Source organism: Hemitrygon akajei, chromosome 9 (assembly GCF_048418815.1).
Source record: "Hemitrygon akajei chromosome 9, sHemAka1.3, whole genome shotgun sequence".
Classification (NCBI taxonomy): Eukaryota; Metazoa; Chordata; class Chondrichthyes; order Myliobatiformes; family Dasyatidae; genus Hemitrygon; species Hemitrygon akajei.
Genome location: NC_133132.1, coordinates 2938335 through 2954633, shown reverse-complemented (window position 1 = coordinate 2954633; position 16299 = coordinate 2938335). Strand labels below are relative to the sequence as shown.

The window sequence follows — 16299 nt, the reverse complement described above, 5'->3', positions numbered from 1 at the left end:
CCACTCTACCTTCTGAGGAGGCTGGACGATGCACATCTGTACTCACGTCCTTCTACCGATGCACAGTAGAGAGCATCCTAACATGCTGTGTCACTGCACGGTTCGGAAACTGCACAGTGGTGGGGCCTACAACAGGTAGTCAAAGCTGCCCAACACATCCCCCACACCTGCCTACCGGCCAGCAAGGACATTATTCAGAAAGATGAATGCACTGCTGGAAAAGTGCCGTAACATTATGAAGGATCTCACCCATCCTGCTCAGGGAAGTGGCTACACGACATCCACGCCAGACTCAAAAACAGTTACTTCCCCAAACAGTAAGGCTGATCAACACCTCCACCCACTAACCCACCTCTCCACACCCCTAACCCCCAGTACTTTATCATTTCCTGTCAGAGTCACCTTATGTACAGACACTCCTATGCATCACCTATAGATATACGACCAAACAATCTATGTATAGAAGCTATCTTATGTTTTTATATTTATTGTGTTTTATTATTACTGTGCTCCAAATCTTATGTAGGGCTTTCAATACCATTAACTGTGGTGTTAACTGTTCAGGCTAACTGTGCTCTTTATCTTATTACGTTTTTCTTTGTGCTGCATCGGATGTGGAGTAACAATTATTCTGTTCTCACTTTTGTACTGGAAATGACATTAACCTATCCCGAATCTTGAAACCGTCCCTTTTGTACAGGTCGCACCACCACAGAAGAGGACCCAATGATTCAAGAATCTGAAACCCTGCCCCCTGCGTCCGTTTCTCAATCACACGTTCATCTGATCTCTTTCTGTGTTTTCCCTCTCAGCACGTGGCACTGGAAGTAATGCAGAAATCAGTACCTGTGAAGCCCCTTTCACATTTTCCTACAGTTACTGATTTCTGCGAATGAAATCCCTCTGTAATGCAAAAACTAACATATACAAATGTAAATTGTATATACTGCCAGCTGAAGGGGCTGATCTTTTTGTTGGTCAATCTCTGCTGAAAGATTTGGAATGTCATCTACCTACAGATATAGAATGCCTTACAGTCTCTGAGGGGTGAGAGCTGCTGACTTGAATTGTTGTCACTGAGAGCCCAGTGTCTAATTCCCAGCTCTGTCAGTGTGGTGATGGACTCACCATAAGGACTGGTCTTTCTCAATGGTCTCCTTATTTTTCTGTATAGCTGCTGCAAGAGCTCGGCCAATGGGAAATCCTTCTTTGGCAAGTTTGATACTTGGCTCAAATAACTGTTCCCATTTTAACTTTCCATGCCGTCGGTGAGCGAGTTGGTATCCTCTGATTTCACCAGGGATGGCTATGGCCAATCCTCCTGTAGGCAGGAACAGAAATAACCAATCAGAGGCTTCTAAAATGAAAACCATTTGAGTGGACACAATTGCAGATGTAGCTTGCCTCTTGGTAAGGGTGCAACAGTTACAGGTGAGACACCTCCAGTGCTTAGATGAATTAGGGATCCTGCCAGTTTTGAATCATCCGTTGTGCTTCAGGCAAACTAGATGAATCAACATGGCCTTCCTTCCAGCAGACCCTCTTTTTATTCAGTGACTATAACAACACTACAATGCTCCGGCATTCATAAACCGTTTACAGTTTCAAATTAAAATGTGATTATCAATACCTACAACACACTTGAGCTCCTAATGATTCCACCATTCCTGGAAATCCCCCATTTGCCCCACAGATGCCTGTATGTGCCGTTTACTAATTCCCAGTTTGGTGGGGCCTCCCTCTGACCATTCCCTAATTCTTTTTCTGCTGGGAATAAATGGAAGGAGATGTTTAAAAGGACGGCCAGCAGTGTATCGATGGGGTGGGAGACGTGTAAATCAAGCACGATATATATACCAAGAGGACTGACATAACTAGAGGCTTTGTGTAAATGGAGAGGTGTGCTGTTTATACTGAAATGCCTGATCACTGCATCTGATTGCATTCCTAGTATCAATCCGATGGCCTTAGAGGCATTTGCACAACTTTATTGATTTATTCCTGGGAAGGCTGCTTTGGGTGTAAACGAATTGCTAAACTAGATGCCACATTAGATGGATGACCACAGACAATTTAATGTGATTGAAATGGTAATTTACTGTGCATGTGACATATATTTGAAGTGAATACATAAACGGTATGTACTGACTCCTAAACACAACCACACTCTTCGACACACTGGCAGAAACCTCCTGCTGAACTTAACCCTTGGAATCAGGGCTTACAAACAACGGGAAGAAGAAGCAATTGGAAGCAATTGTGGGGTAACTGGGCTCGGTGCAAACTTTGGAATTCATTCAGACCCTGGTGCCAAAGAACACTGGAATCGATGTCTCTGTCCTTACCTTTACGAGACAGGCCATCTGTATCATTGACAAACATATCTCGTGATGCATTTCCTGGAGCCACTTCTCTAGAATCAATTACATCGACTGTTCCTGTCAAAGAAGAATTAAATAATGTTTGAAGCAGCATGGGTCATGTAACCACACCCAGCAGGAGCTGGAACCTGGGGTGAGATAGAACCTGACCTTTCGGGAACACAGGAGGTGGGCTACCCACAAGCTGACCACAGACACGGACCTGTGGTTCTCGCCAAGTGACATCCTCCTCCACTCATTCCAGTGTGCAGTTTGTCCACTCCCCCTGCAGCATCAGAGACAAAACAGGAATCAGGGGATATGGGCCTGGGGGCAGCCTCGCTACCAATCTCCCTTCAGCCAACTCCAGTGGTACCGGAGCACAGTCATGCTGGTCTCTGTGGAACCTCACCAAGTGCCACGTGATCGTGGTGTTTCACACATAACGACGTTCATTCCTACACACCTATTCCCCACTCAGAAAGATCCTTCACCTCAGCATTTTCTTGTCCAAGCTCCCAATCATCTACTGAACCGTGTGATAACCAGGTCACCCAATCACTAACACCTCTCAAGCTCTCACTATTTAAAAACTACTGAGGCTCTCGAGGGTAGGAAATTTAGGCAGCTCTATCAGAGGACACAGCTGCCCTCGTCATGTAGGAGGTGGTGCCTCAAAAGTGCGGCATCCATCACTAAGGGCCCTCACCATCCCGACATACACTCTTTCAGTTTACTACCGTGAGGGAGGAGCTATCGGAGTCTGAAGACCCTCACCCAGTGCTTTGAGAACAGCTTCTTCCCCTCTGCCGTTAGATTCCCCAATGGTCCATGAACACCATCTCATTATTCCTTCTTTTACACTATTTATTTATTTTGTCATGTAAAGTAATTTCACTGTACTGCTGCCAGTTAACAGGTATCACGTCAACTAAGTCAGTGGTAGATTACTGGGTTATTTTCTATAAGCCATGCCCGATCACTCAGCCTGTCCATATCCCCCATGCATTTACCCTGAGCCTAACCCTAACACACGGCAACTCTGGCAGGGTCTGCAAGACATTACTTCCTACAAAGTGAATCCCAATAACATGAATGGCAGCAATCTATCTATCTATCTATCTATCTATGTTTCACTACCAGATGAACACAACGCCTCCTATGCACGCTTTGAAAGGGAGAACACAACTACAGCTGTGAAGATCCCTGCTGCACCTGATGTCCCTGTGATCTCTGTCTCAGAGGCCGATGTTAGGCTGTCTTTAAAGAGAGTGAACCCTCACAGGGTCCCAATGGAGTACCTGGTAAGGCTCTGAAAACCTGTGCCAACCAGCTAGCGGGAGTATTCAAGGACATTTTCAACCTCTCACTGCTACGGGCAGAAGTTCCCACTTGTTTCAAAAAGGCAACAATTATACCAGTGCCTAAGAAGAATAATGCGAGCTGCCTTAATGACCATCGCCCAGTAGCACTCACATCGACAGTGATGAAATGCTTTGAGAGGTTGGTCACAACGAGACTGAACTCCTGCCTCAGCAAGGACCTGGATCCATTGCTATTTTCCTATCACCACAATAGGTCAATGGCAGATGCAGTCTCAATGGCTCTCCACACGGCTTTAGACCACCCGGACAAAACAAACACCTACATCAGGATGCTGTTCATCGACTATAGCTCAGCATTTAATACCATCATTCCCACAATCCTGATTGAGAAGTTACAGAACCTGGGCCTCTGTACCTCCCTCTGCAATTGGATCCTCAACTTCCTAACTGGAAGACCACAATCTGTGCGGATTGGTGATAACATCTCCTCCTCGCTGACGATCAACATGGGCGCACCTCCGGGGTGTGTGCTTAGCCCACTGCTCTACTTTCTGTATACACGTGACTGAAATTTGCTGATGATACAACCATTGTTGATAGAATCTCAGGTGGTGACGAGAGGGCGTACAGGAGTGAGATATGCCAACTAGTGGAGTGGTGTCACAGCAACAACCTGGCACTCAACGTCAGTAAGATGAAAGAGCTGATTGTGGATTTCAGGAAGGGTAAGATGAAGGAACACATACCAATCCTATAGAGGGATCAGAAGTGGAGAGAGTGAGCAGCTTCAATTTCTTGGGTGTCAAATTCTCTGAGTATCTAACTTAGTCCCAACATATCGATGTAGTTATAAAGAAAGCAAGACAGCAGCTATACTTCATTAGGAGTTTGAAGAGACTTGGCAGGTCAACAAATACACTCAAAACACTTGTACAGTTGTACCGTGGAGAGCATTCTGACAGTCTGCATCACTGTCTGGTATGGAGGGGCTCCTGCACAGGACCAAAAGAAGCTGCAGAAGGTTGTAAATCTAGTCAGCTCCATCTTGGGCACTAGTCTACAAAGTACCCAGGACATCTTCAGGGAGCGGTGTCTCAGGAAGGCAGCATCCATTATTAAGGTCCTCCAGCACCCAGGGCATGCCCTTTTCTCACTGTTACCGTCAGGTAGAAGATACAGAAGCCTGAAGGCACACACTCAGTGATTCAGGATCAGCTTCTTCCCCTCTGCCATCTGATTCCTAAATAGACTTTGAATCTTTGGACACTACCTCACTTGTTTTAATATACAGTATTTCTGTTTTTGCATGTTTTTAAAAAAAATATATTCAATGTATATAATTGACTTAGTTGTTTATTATTATTATTTTTATTTTTTTATTATTTTTTCTCTGCTAGATTATATATTGCATTGAACTACTGCAGAATCCTAACCCTAAGTTAACAAATTTCACGTCACATGCCAGTGATAATAAACTTGATTCCGATTCTGAAGTCCCTCTGTACCCTCCTCCCAGCCCACCCTGCATCCAACTTTGTAATATTATTTTCATGCTTGCATTTTTTGTATTTTCTCAGCTCAGACTGGTAAAACCTGAGGTACAGGCATAGCCAAGCACGCTCAATCACTAGGAACTTTCAGACTATTCTAGTGGCATTTAATATTGTGGCTTTCTAGAGATTTACATAAATATTGGTATGTATCCCTAATTTAATGCTCTTGGATCATGACTTTGGGATGACACCAGTTGTAGATATCATTATCGGGACAATGTATACTCTGTTCATGTTCCATAGCCTTCCAATTTCCTCTTACAATTCAGCATATTTCTGATGTTTTTTCATTTATTGATTTCTGTGTTATGATGCTTGGAATGCCTCTGTCTATAAGCAAGTTATTTGTGCTTGTTTACCTTGTATTGTATATTCAGACTGTTATAATGAATTGTCCTATCTGTAATAATATATCTGTAGGTTCTGACTCTAAAACTGGAATTATCTTGTATCAATATGAGTTGTACGAGCTTGTAAAGCAAGATTTTGGTGAATGATGTTTGGCATTTGATTGTGGCCGCGTAAGTAATCAGATTGAGTTAAACATATACAGGATCCTGTAATGTGTCAGATTGTTTCTGGTTTCTCTCGGCATTTTCTGCACTTACTGTCTTGATGGTATTTAATTAAGTATTCCTTGTTGACATCTCGCCTGTTCAGATCATGGGGATGTCTTCCATGGAGTCCCGCTCTTCCATTGGTTAACTTTTTTGTCCATAGTGATAATTTCTTCATTTTTCTAGGTTGTGCTTTCATTTAAGTTTAGTGGTGCGTACTTATCAGGACCACTTATGCTCATGCAGCGTGTCGAATCCTGCTTTCTTTAATGGAAATAAATCCTGAGAAGTTGTTCTAGGTAGTGCCAATTGAAGTGTGCTTGAGTGTACATTGTGTTTTCTAAAATTTGTCAATTCAGTTCTCAATTATCATTATTGTACCGACTCCCTCATTGGGAGGGACTGTGATCAGCTGGAGCCCAAGCACTCATCCCAGGGACATTGCAACATCACCTTCGCCCAACAAGTGGACTGAGACATTGACAGAAAGGTAAATATCATGACCAGTAAACCAGGTGCTTGCAAAATAGGCAAGGCAGACAGACAGGTTCAATGTGTTTATTTTAATGCTAGGAATATTACGGGTCAGGGAGATGAGCTTAGTCTTTCTGCAGCTACATATTATTTGTTTGTTTTCAGTGTTTAATAAATGTGTTATTTGTTATAAAAACCCTTGCCTAACTCATATATATTTATTGTTGCCTGAATACGTAACACTAGGAATATTACGGGTCAGGGAGATGAGCTTAGTGTTATCTCTCTGCAACTACATATCATTTAAATAAAAACACACATGTGGGAAGTAGCGTTAATTGGTATATTCACATCACAGTGAAAGGGAGAGACAGGTCAATACACAGGCACAGATAACAATCCATAAGTAGCGCTAAGGAAAGGCATTTCTCTAAGAGAAATAATCCATACATTACACTTTGTCGTCCTTTAGATAAATGCAACATAAAACTGCATATGTACAAAACATTCAATTTCCCTTTCATACACCCACATTCCAAACAAACGTGCTTTCACAATAACGGTCCATATCTAACTTCACAGTTCTAAAGGTTCATTCTTTTGGGTGGTGCTCTGTTTCTTTCAGAATAGTGTCTCTGCCCTGTGGAGAGGCATCACGTTTGGTAAGTGTCTCGTCAGCGATAACGTTCTCATCCTCATAGCACCCCTGGCCTGTGGAGTGGCATCACGTTTGGCAAGTGTCTTGTCAGCGATAACGTTCTCATCCTCATAGCACCCCTGGCCTGTGGAGTGGCATCACGTTTGGTCGGTGTCTCGTCAGCGATAACGTTCTCATCCTCATAGCACCCCTGGCCTGTGGAGTGGCATCATGTTTGGTCGGTGTCTCGTCAGTGATAACGTTCTCATCCTCATAGCACCCCTGGCCTGTGGAGTGGCATCACGTTTGGTAAGTGTCTTGTCAGCGATAACGTTCTCATCCTCATAGCACCCCTGGCCTGTGGAGTGGCATCACGTTTGGTCGGTGTCTCGTCCTAAGACAGCGTTCTCAGTTGCCTGTATCACATCTGTTAGTGACATGATCATCACTGAGAGGCAAGTCCGGTGTCTGTAATGTGTCTGGTTTGTTGGATACAATCGACTCGGGTGTGTTCTGTGGTTGAGTATCCAGTATCTGGTCCACATGACATCTCCATGTCTGATCTAGAACATCCACTGAGTACATCAGTGGTCCACTTCTTGTCGCTATCCTACCAGATGTCCACCTGTCTTCTCGGTAATCAGGCACAAGGACTTCCTGTCCAACCTCAATGCCCCTTGCTACATCATTTAGCGACTGGCTGAACCGTTCATTCTGCACTTCCCTCTGTAGATCTGGTTTCAGGAGGTCTACACGACATCCCAGATTCCTGCTCATGAAGAGCATTGAGCTGACTTGAAATGTCTGATGCCATTTTTTTCATGAGCAGTCAGAATTTGTCTGATGTGTATTGTGCTCTGCTATCACTATTTGTTCTGATAAGCCATTTCAAGTGAAGGAAGTCCCCAGAATGGAGACAGTCTTTGCTGAGGTGGTTGACTTCATTGGTATAACCTCTGGCCACATCGAATGAACATCCACAGTAATCAGGAACATGGAGTCCATGAATGGCCCAGCAAAGTCAATATGTAATTTTTGCCATGGTGATGACAGCCACGTAGCAAAAGCCTCTCATTTGGATACGACAGAAGTCTGTGTTTTCCACAATAATTACATTTTATTCGCAACAGGAACTACACAATTCCCACCAAAATATCATGCTCCTTTTTCAGGTTCCTTTTTTGTCTTTATAAAATACAAATGCCTACTGCTCACCATTTAAAATCCATCTAAAGTGAACAGTAAATCTTAAGGATTGAATTCTTCCAGATTTCAATTGAAACAATATTGTAAAGCAAAAATATTGGACAAGATTTTTAGTTTCTTAATATGTTGAAACTTAACATCCAAACTTTTAAATCTCACAAGGGAGGGTTTGAATATTTTAATCAGATTAAGTAAAATTCTTGAGCTTGCTCATGTGTCTCTGCTTAATTTACAAGCAGAAGATTGAAAAGAGTTAAAAACTGGCAACTCCTTTATAATGCATCACTCATTAATTCCTTCAAAGGTGCAAACATGCGAAAGCCTGTAAACTCAAGTTGTGCACTGTACTTTCTCGCCAGTGAAAGGCACAAATCTTCTTTATACTTGTTTTCCAAAGCCCATTTTCCCAAGAATAAGAGAAACTGTTCTCTATTAAAGGGCCCTGTTGGGGATTTAACATCTGGTCCATCTGACGATAGTTTACAAGCAGGAGTGCATGCTCTGGATCCAATTCCTCATTTCATATGTTCAGAACGGAGCTGGATAGGTTTGCGATTAATCAGGGCATTAAATGCTACTGGGAGAAAGCAGGAGGGTGCGATGAGAGGGTAATAAATCAGCCATGTTGAAACCCTAAGGCAGTCTCGATGGGCCGAAAGCACTAAATCTGCTCCTATGTCTTATAGAGGTCAGGGCTCAGTCTTGCTGACAACAGTTCCTCTCCATCTACACCTCCTGACCACCCCAATGACAACAGTTCCTCTCCATCTACACCTCCTGACCCCCAATGACAACAGTTCCTCTCCATCTACACCTCCTGACCCACCCCAATGACAACAGTTCCTCTCCATCTACACCTCCTGACCCCTTCCCCCCAATGACAACAGTTCCTCTCCATCTACACTTCCTGACCTCCCCAATGACAACAGTTCCTCTACATCTACACCTCCTGACCCCTTCCCCCCAATGACAACAGTTCCCCTCCATCTACACCTCCTGACCCCCCAATGACAACAGTTCCTCTCCATCTACACCTCCTGACCCCCCCATGACAACATTTCCTCTCCAACTACACCTCCTGACCACCCCAATGACAACAGTTCCTCTCCATCTACACCTCCTGACCCCCCATGACAACAGTTCCTCTCCATCTACACCTACTGACCCCCCCATGACAACATTTCCTCTCCAACTACACCTCCTGACCACCCCAATGACAACAGTTCCTCTCCATCTACACCTCCTGACCCCCAATGACAACAGTTCCTCTCCATCTACACCTCCTGACCCCCCCCATGACAACATTTCCTCTCCAACTACACCTCCTGACCACCCCAATGACAACAGTTCCTCTCCATCTACACCTCCTGACCCCCAATGACAACAGTTCCTCTCCATCTACACCTCCTGACAACCACCCAATGACAACAGTTCCTCTCCATCTACACCTCCTGACACACCAATGACAACAGTTCCTCTCCATCTACACCTTCTGACCCCCCAATGACAACAGTTCCTCTCCATCTACACTTCCTGACAACCAGCCAATGACAACATTTCCTCTCCATCTACACCTTCTGACCCCCCAATGAAAACAGTTCCTCTCCATCTACACCTTCTGACCCCCCAATGACAACAGTTCCTCTCCATCTACACCTCCTGACCCCCCAATGACAACAGTTCCTCTCCATCTACACCTCCTGACACACCAATGACAACAGTTCCTCTCCATCTACACCTTCTGACCCCCCAATGACAACAGTTCCTCTCCATCTACACTTCCTGACAACCACCCAATGACAACAGTTCCTCTCCATCTACACCTCCTGACACACCAATGACAACAGTTCCTCTCCATCTACACCTTCTGACCCCCCAATGACAACAGTTCCTCTCCATCTACACCTCCTGACACACCAATGACAACAGTTCCTCTCCATCTACACCTTCTGACCCCCCAATGACAACAGTTCCTCTCCATCTACACTTCCTGACAACCAGCCAATGACAACATTTCCTCTCCATCTACACCTTCTGACCCCCCAATGAAAACAGTTCCTCTCCATCTACACCTTCTGACCCCCCAATGACAACAGTTCCTCTCCATCTACACCTCCTGACCCCCCAATGACAATAGTTCCTCTCCATCTACACCTTCTGACCCCCCAATGACAACAGTTCCTCTCCATCTACACCTTCTGACCCCCCAATGACAACAGTTCCTCTCCATCTACACTTCCTGACAACCAGCCAATGACAACATTTCCTCTCCATCTACACCTTCTGACCCCCCAATGAAAACAGTTCCTCTCCATCTACACTTCCTGACAACCAGCCAATGACAACATTTCCTCTCCATCTACACCTTCTGACCCCCCAATGAAAACAGTTCCTCTCCATCTACACCTCCTTGCCCCCCCAATGACAACAGTTCCTCTCCATCTACACCTTCTGACCCCCCAATGACAACAGTTCCTCTCCATCTACACCTCCTGACCCCCCAATGACAATAGTTCCTCTCCATCTACACCTCCTGACCCCCCAATGACAATAGTTCCTCTCCATCTACACCTCCTGACCCCCAATGACAACAGTTCCTCTCCATCTACACCTCCTGAGCCCTCCAATGACAACAGTTCCTCTCCATCTACACCTCCTGACCCCCCAATGACAACAGTTCCCCTCCATCTACACCTCCTGACCCCCCAATGACAATAGTTCCTCTCCATCTACTCCTCCTGACCGCCCAATGACGACAGTTCCTCTCCATCTACACCTCCTGACCCCCCAATGACAATAGTTCCTCTACACCATGAATGTAAATGCCTCCTCCAGACGCAGTTGCCTGTTTCAAATCTGGGATGATCCTGCTTTCTCCCACGGCCCAGCAACAAGGAGCGGAACAGCCTGAGGGTTTGGGAGAGAGTGTCTGCAGGAAGTGGCTGGGGACCCTCAGATACCCCTCCCAGTAGGTGTTGAATGCAGAAAGTTGTGGCTGAAGGGGGAAGGCCAGTTGATAGAGCACCCACCTGTCTGTGCGTCGTAAATGGTCATATAGAAGCCTCCTCCAATCCCCATGCTGTGTGCGTTGTGCAGCCCGTCACAGAGCATGCTGGCAATGGCCGCATCGACAGCTGACCCTTCCTTCAGACAGAGAATGTCCCTGTGAAAGAAAGAGAGCGAGGGTTAGTCTGCGACAAATTGACCACCGGGCTGGTGCTGTTTCAGGGACAGGTGATGCAGGAGAATGCGGACATTGGGACCCAGAGCCGCAGACGTTTACTGGAGAAACTCCACAGGTCACGCAGCATCTGGGGGACGGTTGAGCTTCGGGTCGAAGCCCTGCATCCTGTCTGAGAGTGCAGAGGGAATAAAGAGGGGAAAGAGGAGCCCAGAACGGAGATATTAATAGTTTGTTTTAAAATAAGGTGACTGGATTTGCAGAAGCCGGCATTAATCCAACATGTTTATAGAGGGTGAGGTGAGATGATAATCCAACATGGTGGCCGTCAATGTGTGAGGCTACACGCCGATTCGCATAGCCACAAGCAAGCTTCTCACTCTCTGGTTACATTTCAAAATAAGGAGAGAAGGGTGTCTCAGTAAATTTGCTTCCGGGGCTACAGAGATGGGTCCTGGATGCAGCAGCGGAGGGGTGCACAGAGGCAGGTTGCCTGGCAATGTTCAGAGAGTATGTCTGTGGCCGGTAACCATGGAGAAAGAATTTGCTGTGACCAGAGATACCGTGGAGGTGATCGAGGACCATTGCGCAGGGAAAAATGTCAGCCAGATGGGGATGGAAATGTTTAAATTTACTGTTATTGTCTGTTTTGTTGTAGTATATTAGATTGCTAGATCTGCAATAAACCTAATCAGTGACGTGTGGCCGGTTTGTGTTCCCTACACCCATTATATAATCAGGGACGTGTGACCGGATTGTGTTCCCTACTCCCATTATATAATCAGTGACATGTGACCGGATTGTGTTCCCTACTCCCATTATATAATCAGTGACGTGTGGCCGGTTTGTGTTCCCTACTCCCATTATATAATCAGTGACGTGTGACCGGATTGTGTTCCCTACTCCCATTATATAATCAGTGACGTGTGACCGGATTGTGTTCCCTACTCCCATTATATAATCAGTGACGTGTGACCGGATTGTGTTCCCTACTCCCATTATATAATCAGTGACATGCGGCCGGATTGTGTTCCCTACTCCCATTATATAATCAGTGACGTGTGACCGGATTGTGTTCCCTACTCCCATTATATAATCTGTGACATGTGACCGGATTGTGTTCCCTACTCCCATTATATAATCAGTGACGTGTGACCGGATTGTGTTCCCTACTCCCATTATATAATCAGTGACGTGTGACCGGATTGTGTTCCCTACTACCATTATATAATCAGTGACGTGTGGCCGGTTTGTGTTCCCTACTACCATTATATAATCAGTGACGTGTGGCCGGATTGTGTTCCCTACTCCCATTATATAATCAGTGACGTGTGGCCGGATTGTGTTCCCTACTACCATTATATAATCTGTGACATGTGACCGGATTGTGTTCCCTACTCCCATTATATAATCAGTGACGTGTGACCGGATTGTGTTCCCTACTACCATTATATAATCTGTGACATGTGACCGGATTGTGTTCCCTACTCCCATTATATAATCAGTGACATGTGACCGGATTGTGTTCCCTACTCCCATTATATAATCAGTGACATGTGACCGGATTGTGTTCCCTACTACCATTATATAATCAGTGACGTGTGGCCGGATTGTGTTCCCTACTCCCATTATATAATCAGTGACGTGTGGCCGGATTGTGTTCCCTACTCCCATTATATAATCAGTGACGTGTGGCCAGATTGTGTTCCCTACTCCCATTATATAATCAGTGACGTGTGGCCGGATTGTGTTCCCTACTCCCATTATATAATCCGTGACATGTGACCGGATTGTGTTCCCTACTCCCATTATATAATCAGTGACGTGTGGCCGGATTGTGTTCCCTACTCCCATTATATAATCCGTGACATGTGACCGGATTGTGTTCCCTACTCCCATTATATAATCAGTGACGTGTGGCCGGATTGTGTTCCCTACTCCCATTATATAATCAGTGACGTGTGGCCGGATTGTGTTCCCTACTCCCATTATAGAATCAGTGAAGTATGGCCGGATTGTGTTCCCTACTCCCATTATATTATCAGTGACGTGTGGCCGGATTCTGTTCCCTACTCCCATTATATAATCAGTGACGTGTGACCGGATTGTGTTCCCTACTACCATTATATAATCTGTGACGTGTGACCGGATTGTGTTCCCTACACCCATTATATAATCAGTGACGTGTGACCGGATTGTGTTCCCTACTCCCATTATATAATCAGTGACGTGTGGCCGGTTTGTGTTCCCTACTCCCATTATATAATCAGTGACGTGTGACCAGATTGTGTTCCCTACTCCCATTATATAATCAGTGACGAGTGACCAGATTGTGTTCCCTACTCCCATTATATAATCTGTGACGTGTGACTGGATTGTGTTCCCTACTCCCATTATATAATCTGTGACGTGTGACCGGATTGTGTTCCCTACTCCCATTATATAATCAGTGACGTGTGGCCGGATTGTGTTCCCTACTCCCATTATATAATCAGTGACGTGTAGCCGGATTGTGTTCCCTACTCCCATTATATAATCAGTGACGTGTGACCGGATTGTGTTCCCTACTCCCATTATATAATCAGTGACGTGTGGCCGGATTGTGTTCCCTACTCCCATTATATAATCAGTGACGTGTAGCCGGATTGTGTTCCCTACTCCCATTATATAATCAGTGACGTGTAGACGGATTGTGTTCCCTACTCCCATTATATATTCAGTGACGTGTGGACGAATTGTGTTCCCTACTCCCATTATATATTCAGTGACGTGTGGCCGGATTGTGTTCCCTACTCCCATTAACGTCAGATGTTAGAATCACAACAGGTCCTGGTGGAGACTCACCTGCCAATCTCCGAGCACTTTAATGCATCTGTGGCGACAGCTGCTGTCCGATATGAGTGCTTCTTTGGCCTCAGCCCGAAGTACAGGCCTAGTGACAGTACGAGAATCAGCAGCACTACTGCGATTCCAATCTTTCCACGTTTCATGCTGCAGGAAGTAAGAAGGGAAGGTCAGAGCTGAGTATGAAGCTGAAACCTCCTGTGAGGGACTTTACTGTTGGCAAGAATTGCCAGAGTTGTCTGTGGAGGCCAAGTCATTGTGTCTGTTTAAAGCAGAGTCCATTAGAAAGGGTGTCAGAGTTAATGAGGAGGAGAGGAAGAATGGGTTTGAGAAGGAAAATCAGTCAGCCATGTGGATCAGACTTGATGGACTAAGGTTGTGTAACCCCTGGGTCACCTCAGGCATCGCTCAAACTCGTTCTAGTCTAGGGGGAGCAGCCTTCGGCCCCGCCAAACTGGGTAATCAGCTGGTGTGGATGCTGTGTGATGTCCCCGCCTCGCTCAAAAACAGACAGTACACCTTATGCGATTAAATGAGTACAATTTATAAAGATTACTATAACTAAGCGATTACTAACGATACAGTATATATGAATAAGAGAAGAAAAAGAAAAGGCGCCAAACTTATCAAAGTCCAAACCACTTCGTGCACAACCGTTGGAGCTCAATTACTGAAGTCTTCTGGTATTCGATCCCCTCCGAATTTCTCGACCCGCCTCCTGGGACCCCCACGGTGATCGACCAGTCGCTCCACACTCCTCTGTCTCCGTCTCCTCTCCTTATCGAAAACCTTGGGCCGGGGACCCCCCGCTCGGGGTCCGTACCGTCGCCCAGCTTCCAGCACCCCGTCCTCTCTCTCTCACTCCATTGTGCCGACTCCCCAAAACCCCCACCAACAATCAGTTTATAGTCCCAAACAAGCTTCCAGCACTTATAACAAAGACACTAGCATTCCTACTATTAATACAGGCGCCAGCATTCCTACTTGTAACAAAACAAAGACGCCATTTTGATTACATACACAGTAACAAAGAAAAAGAAAAAAACCCCCGTTACACTCTCCCCCCACCAAATAAAAGTCATGTCCTCATGACTATTAGATAACTCGTCACCTTTCCTGCCAACACACCATAACCCAAACACCAGCAGTGACATCTCCTCCCCACACAGTAAACCTCACGCCCTGTTCCTTAGGCGCTATATAGGCCAACTATCTGGGCGTTCCCAAACCCTTCTGAGACCTCCGTACCCCCCTCACCTAAACCCTTAGGCTAGGACACAGCTGGGGATACCTTGGGTCCACTACCAACTCCTCTGTCAACCTCTCACTCATGCCCCACACTGCACACAGCTAACCCTCCCCACTACACCTGACTCAGTGGAAGAAGGGCCAAAGGTCTCTTCCTCAATCGAGGGAAAGTCAGCAAAAGGCAGCATGTACCACACATCCAGCCATCAGCCTTTGAATCCGTATTCATCCTCATTTCTTTGATCGGTAGCTGCTGTTTGATCTTCTCCAAACGGAAACACGTGACCTGCACTGCTCCTGCAGTCTCTTCAGCCTCCTGCAATTGAGATTATCATCTTCTCTGGCCCCTGGCTCAGCAGTTCTGACTCCTGCATCCCGGCCATCTCAATCTGGAATGCAGTTACTCCAACAGCTTCTTCCACCCCGACCTGAAAAGCAGCAGTTAAAGATTGATCACCCTCCAGTTCAGTATTCACTGCACTTCTCTCCAGCTTTTTTTCTCCTCATGACTTCTTCCAGATCAACCTTCAGGTTTTGCACTTCATTTGAACTGTCGATGGTCATCTTCAGGTTCCCTTCAAGCTACCGCTTCCCCCTTCCGAGATTTGTCCGCAATTTCTTCACCTCCGCAAACTCCCTTCTCCAGGCTCTGTTCGCTGTGGCCCTCAGTCAAACAACTTTCTTCGTTCTCTCCAACTTGTAAGTCTTTCAAATGGTTCCAGATCACTCTCTCCGGTCTCTCAGTCTTCATTTCAAACTTGATTCCGTAGAGACAGACAGACACGAGCTGCGACCTTCGCCAGCCCTGGCACGTGTCCAGAAAACACTTTAACTCTGTAGTTCTCAGCCGCTCCTGCAACGACCTCACTTCATATTCTCCTGAGGCAAATCCAAATACCAGGAGATCATCTACA

General features: G+C 45.7%; 1 protein-coding gene across 1 annotated transcript in view; it reads right to left on the bottom strand.

The window, feature by feature from the left end:
• Window positions 1-16299, bottom strand: part of LOC140732859 (glutathione hydrolase 1 proenzyme-like) — a 272182-nt gene that overhangs the window by 227499 nt on the left and 28384 nt on the right. Inside the window, exons 2-5 of the mRNA XM_073055491.1 lie at window positions 14138-14284; window positions 11142-11275; window positions 2346-2438; window positions 1129-1321 (exon numbers count right to left, since the gene is read on the bottom strand). Coding sequence (XP_072911592.1) covers window positions 1129-1321; window positions 2346-2438; window positions 11142-11275; window positions 14138-14283 — 566 coding nt within the window. The 5' untranslated portion in view covers window position 14284. The remainder of the gene's footprint in view (window positions 1-1128; window positions 1322-2345; window positions 2439-11141; window positions 11276-14137; window positions 14285-16299) is intronic.